The 6,000-nt window shown below is 52.8% G+C and overlaps 1 protein-coding gene across 6 annotated transcripts in view; it reads left to right on the top strand.

Annotated features, from left to right (window-relative positions):
• Window positions 1-3,777: 3,777 nt before the first annotated feature.
• The window catches only part of FLNB (filamin B), a 74,494-nt gene continuing 72,271 nt past the window's right edge, over window positions 3,778-6,000 (top strand). For 2 of the 6 annotated variants that reach the window (XM_064453808.1, XM_064453804.1), the window contains exon 1: window positions 3,779-4,305. In XM_064453808.1, the coding sequence (XP_064309878.1) occupies window positions 3,957-4,305 (349 nt within the window). In that variant the 5' untranslated portion in view covers window positions 3,779-3,956. Of the gene's footprint in view, window positions 4,306-6,000 lie in introns of all 6 variants that reach the window. The other 4 variants (XM_064453806.1, XM_064453805.1, XM_064453810.1 and 1 more) reach the window with 3 other exon arrangements.

Here is a 6,000-nt window from a genome sequence, read left to right as displayed (position 1 = left end):
ACCAAATGCCATTACAATTCATTCAATTTGTCAAGGCTGCATTTTCAAATGCAAAAGATTCTGAGCAGTTCTATGATAAAACAGTAAGTATGTGGCAGTGGAAGACCTCTGCTGCTGAATAAACAGGGTCTTTTTAAGTCCAGCTTTGCACTGGATTATCATAAAGAGGGAGGAAGAGTATTTTTAAAACAGTGGAAAAAATTAAATGCTGTGTTTTTGCAACTGCTTAAAGAAAACAAAAAAAAGCAATGACAGTGCTCTTCCTTCCTTATATCTGCGTCTAGTGAGCAAAGGAAAGGCCACGATGGAAAGAACCTCATCATACAGGACAAATCAAAAGAAAAAAGTGTCTGGCCCAGAGTGTAGTATTGAAATCTCCCAACCTCTCTGCATATATACATATGTCCACACAAACATCTACCAGTATAAATATACACATAAGTTATTTCTGCAAGGCATACATTATTTCATTTGTAATAATATACAGTACCAAGACAGTATTCCAGCAAGTACAGATTCACGGGTTAGCTTGGTTTTACTTCTATGCCTCCTGATGAAACTTGAAACACGTGTTCACTTGTGTTAAAGTATCTTCCAACTTAATTTAAACGGAAATGCTCTAGGTGTACCTGCTCAAGCAGGGGGGTTGGACAAGATGATCTCCAGAGGTCCCTTCCAACCCCTACCATTCTGTGATTCTGTGATTCTCTGAAATCCAGTTTTTCAGGCCAAACATGACCACAAGAAGAATCTGACCACGGAGCAGCCCAGGGGGACTCTCTCATTGGCAGAGGAGGGCAAGGCATCGATGCCAGAGGAGCTGCCCGGCACAGCAGTCACTTCCTCAACTGGGTGCCACACTTGTGTCCAGGCAGCTCCCAGACACAGGATCTCAAACACCCATGCAGGCAATGGGGTGCACACAAGGGCTGCCCTCCGCTGCCTGTCAACCAGAAATGTTGCTCAGGCCATGGCTGGGAGGATCATCTGTGAATGGGAGGGAGGAAGGAAGGAAGGGAGGAAGGGAGGAAGGGAGGAAGGAAGGAAGGAAGGAAGGAAGGAAGGAAGGAAGGAAGGAAGGAAGGAAGGAAGGAAGGAAGGAAGGAAGGAAGGAAGGAAGGAAGGAAGGAAGGAAGGAAGGAAGGAAGGAAGGAAGGAAGGAAGGAAGGAAGGAAGGAAGGAAGGAAGGAAGGAAGGAAGGAAGGAAGGAAGGAAGGAAGGAAGGAAGGACGGACTGTTCCTCAGAGCAGAAATTATTTTTTTCATTCTCTTCCCGTAAAGCAGTCTTTGTTTCCCAATAATCATGAAAGTAACCAGGATGCAAAAGGCCAAATTCTGTTTGAAAGCCCTGTGCTATGCAGGGAAGGGCAGCTGCAACATGAGCTGCTGCATCCAGGCCACCAGCATCCCACTGACCCCGCGTGGTCCCAAGCACCAACAGCCCCAACTGTGCCACTGCTCTTCTCCTGAGGCTGACAGGTTGAGCTGGGCTTACAGGTCTGTGCCAGCACTTTGCAGTGCACTTCACATCTGTTTTCATGCCTCAGTGCTTCTGGTGGGATGGATGGATGGATGGATGGATGGATGGATGGATGGATGGATGGATGGATGGTGCAAAACGATTCAAAGAAACCACTGTTCCTATGTCTGCAGAGCATGTTGTTGCACAATATGTCATTGGGGAGAATATTTTATTTGCTGGGTCTGTGGAAGAAATTACCTTTACTAAAAATTTTAGCTAAATATTTAAGTTAAAAATTAATGTCCTGATACTGATTCTGCCTTTTTCCTGTTTTTGTTACAGAAAAAAAAAAGGCTGAAGCTTCAACTTTCAGTGTGACACAAAATGATATTAAAGAGTGTGTGTATTACTAGGTGCGGGAGTGGAAAGGAACTGAAATTAAAACGTTATAAGCAATCAGCTAATCCGGATGTGGAATGGTTGCTAAGGAGTCCCAACCCAGGCCAAAGTCAATAAGCAATTAGCATCTATTACAAGATGAAGTCTAGGATGATGGGAGAAAAGCCCTTGAAAAAAGGCTCAGCTCCATGTTTCCAGCCTGCTTTTCCCTGGGCTGGACCAGCCTGTGCCAACGGCAGAGCTGCTCATGGAGGCACAACCTGCCCTGGCTGGGGCACCTCTATGGCCCATCGCTGGTTTTGCTCTGTAAATAACATCCCTCAGTTAAAGTCAGTTTTTATTTGAATCCTTCTTGCTGCTTGGCTCAATAATTTGAGGAAAGGGCAGTAGTGGTTGCTGTGCCATGAGATACACCTCATCATTTCAGTATACTAAATCTGATCTCTGATTTCTTTGACAGTTTTAAAACAGGAGACGATGCTAGTTGGGGAGCAATGGAAGTTTAGGCATAACATCCACTTTACTTCACCTTCATCTTTGCTTCTTTCTTATTTTCTTGTGAACAAATTCATCTACTATAACTTAGTCTGGGGGAAGGAGCTGTTATGCAGTGCCACAGTTTAGTAAAGGCATTAGAATAAAACCCTTCAAAGAAAATAATTGGAAATCTGTACTCTAATTTTAGTGGAGAGTGGTCATTAAATGAAATTAGACTTAATTGATTGTGTTCTAATGGATTTATGTTCTCTGACTCCTGCAACTTTCAGTGCGACAGCCTTGATGTAAACAGATACACACGCATCAACTTCGCTTGACGTTGGTGGAGCAGCTCCTGGCAGCAGAGCCAAGACTGTAAGTGTGTGCGGGATCAGTCCCCGAGGGGAGGGTGAGGGGCTGGGCGCAGGCTTCCCTCGCACAGGGACGCACAGAGACACCTTGCTGCAGCTTTCACTGACCCGGGAGATGTCATGAGACCTGTGCAAAGTCAGCACGTAGCAACTGTGGTGGGGGTAGTTCTGTTGGCTCTTTGCTGTCATCAAATGAGTCAGCGGCAAGGCAGTCTTGTACGTCGGCAGGGAGTGGCAGGCCAGGAAATCAGTCACAAAAGTGGGGAAAAAAAGGAGAGGAACTGCCAAGAATTCAAGCCTTACTTGACTGCTTTTTGAAGTTTCTATTTTCTTTAAATGGTTAATAAAACCGTGTGTATCAGAGGGTGCTATCCTCTAGCAGTGTGCCGCAGCTCGTGTGAGCACGATCAACCTCTGCTGACCCAGGCTGTACTTTGCACAGTGCTCCTGATGGCTGCAGTATTTTACAGACGTGCAGAAACGAATCCTTCCTTGCCCAGAGAGATCAGGCTCTGCCGGCCTCTGCCACACCGCTCCGCACCGTGCAGGCCCCAGCGCTGGGTCCCCCACCCATGGCTGCATTACCACCGCCGGGCTGGTGGCGTTGCCTTTGCTGTGCGAGGTGTGCTGTGCCGCCCCGGGCGTGCGCAAGTGCGCCGGGGGCTGCGCTCCAGGTTGCGCTATGGGTTTCAGTTGCTTGTGGTGCGAGGGGGCTTGCAGCCCCGGCCTTGCACCAGCGCCAGGTGAGCTGCGCTCCTGCCCGCGCAGCGGTGCCACGGGGGCCGCGCCCTGGTCCGCGCAGCGGTGCCGCGCAGCCTGCGCGCCGGTGCCAGGGCGCGGCACCCCCGGCCGTACAGCAGTGCCACGGGGGGCCGCTCGCCGGCCCCACGGCCAGGTGAGGGTGGGTCCGGAGGGGGCTCCCAGCGCAGCCCAAGCCCGGCCCGGCCCCCGCGCAGCCCCCCCGCGGGGCGATGCGGCGGGGCGCGGGAGGCTGATGCAGCCGAGGGCGTGCCGCTCCCGGCGGATAAAGGCCGGGCGGCGGCGCGGGGCCCGCGCAGAGCCGGGGCGCGGCGGAGCAGCGCGGAACAGGCGGGCCGAGGCAGCGGGGGCGGCGGGAGCAGGAGCGGGGCCGGCGCTGAGCACCGCGCTCCCTCCCCGCAGGCGGGCGGGCGCGGCCGGGCGGGGCGCGGGCGGAGCGGAGCGGAGCGGAGCCGATCGCGGCGGAGGAGGCGGAGCGGGGCCGCGCCATGAGCACGCAGGCGCGGGGCCAGGGCGGGCGCAGAACGGCCGACCCCGACGGCGAGATGCCGGCCACCGAGAAGGACCTGGCGGAGGACGCGCCCTGGAAGCGGATCCAGCAGAACACCTTCACCCGCTGGTGCAACGAGCACCTGCGCTGCGTCAACAAGCGTATCGGCAACCTGCAGCACGACCTGAGCGATGGGCTGCGCCTCATCGCCCTCCTGGAGGTGCTCAGCCAGAAGCGCATGTACCGCAAGTACCATCAGCGGCCCACCTTCCGCCAGATGCAGCTGGAGAACGTCTCGGTGGCCCTCGAGTTCCTGGAGCGGGAGAGCATCAAGCTGGTTTCCATCGGTGAGTGCATCCCCACCGGGTGGTTCTTGAGTTTTGGGGTTTTTTTTTCCCCCTTCATTTAATTGTGGGTTTTTTTTTCCCCCTACGCCTTGCAGAACAGGGACGGGCTCGGGGCACTGGGCGGCCGCGGGGTGCTGCCGGCCGCGCTCCCCGGCGCTGCGGCGGGAGAGGCTGAATGATCGCTGCTTTTCCTTTCTTCAGATGGCAAGCTTTGGGGGTGCAGCGTAGTGCTCGTCTAAAGTTGTGTGTACAGTGTCTGCCGTGGGGCTGTCCCACATCCCGGCTGTCGGGTCTGGCAATGCTCTCCTCTCCTCCTGAGCTTCTCTCTTAGTCACTATTTCATACGTGAGCTTTGCTTTCAGGTCTCTTCCTGAAGAAACCCAGTGCCAGAGCATGTTCTCTCCCTGTGCAGCCACCTTCCCCAGCCGCTGACACCTCCAACAGTCCTGGCAGTAGATGCAGCTTGTGTCCGGCCGGGGGTACCTGGGCTCTGGCAGGGTGCTGCAGCCTGGCTCTCGTGGGGTGGGTGACCTGTACAGAGATAGGTGCTACTATAGGTGGTACAGGCAAATGAGGAGACTTTTCTTGCCTGCCAGAGCCCAGTAGATGATGCTGGTGTTCAAATTAGCATGGGTGTTTGCCTGAGTGCAGTTGCAGCTTTTCAAAAGGATTGCACTTTCTCCTTAATCTTTCTGCTGTAGTAGGTCATGGGTAGAAAATGTGCAAGGACCTCTTACTCCAGGAGATAGGTGGTTTGAGCTAGTGCTCACCCTGGCTGGTACTAGGCTTGACCGTCTGTGCCATGCTGGGGAGAGCAGTTGCTAGATAACTGGTGGTCTGCTTAGGAAACTAAAGCTGTTGGCATGCATGTCAGATTGCAGGTGATCCCTCAGGAATGCGTGTGGTGACCGTTTTGGGGATAGCTCAGGTGTGGCCACAGTGTAGTCTGTAAAGCAGTAATCTGAATGCCTGAGAGATCTCTGGGAAGGAATGTGAATGCCTTTACTAACTCTTTGCCAGATAACTCTAATTACTGCCTTTTGGTGACTCTGGCCTCAATGAATTGCACAGCTGAATTTGGGTGAGTGCAGCTCTGCTCAGCCGTCTAAAACTCTTGGCCAAGCTGAAAGCTGTTTCCCTTCAGAGGCTTTAGCTACAATAGCAGGAAAAGACAAGAGTCTCCAGTTTGGGGGAGGCCTGGCCCTCTCTGGAAACCTGTGGCTGGGTGGGTGCCCTGTTGTTCCACTCTACTGACATGTAAAACCACCTTTGGACAAATGGGGAATGTTGGGTCCCAAATGGCTGATTATCCTCCTAGGGCAAATAGTTAATTTAATTGTAGCTGGGAATGGAGCTGGTGCAAATTATTACAGATGCATTCCCTTTGCACACAGTAGGGTTCGAGTTGCAGCTGCTGACTCCTGGGCTGAGCTTGCTTTTGCTAACATTGGAGCTCACCTTTCTGCTTTGGCTGCTGGAATAGCTCCTTAGAGCCACAATACTAACACCAGGCTCGTGCTCCCCTCCTATCGTATTGTTTGCCCTAGAAAAATGTTGCTGCTCCGGCTGTCTTCCTATTTGGCTGTGGGACTTCCTGAGGGCTGAGTTTGGGAGATCAAGGTTAGTCCGGTCAGGCCTGGCTTCCAGGAACTTCCTTTCTATATGTGCTGCTGTAACAGCACAGCTCCCTCATAG

The sequence above is a fragment of the Phalacrocorax carbo genome, chromosome 6 (assembly GCF_963921805.1).
Source record: "Phalacrocorax carbo chromosome 6, bPhaCar2.1, whole genome shotgun sequence".
NCBI lineage: Eukaryota > Metazoa > Chordata > Aves > Suliformes > Phalacrocoracidae > Phalacrocorax > Phalacrocorax carbo.
Note: the sequence above shows the minus strand (reverse complement) of the source record. Positions and strands in the feature narration are given on the sequence as shown.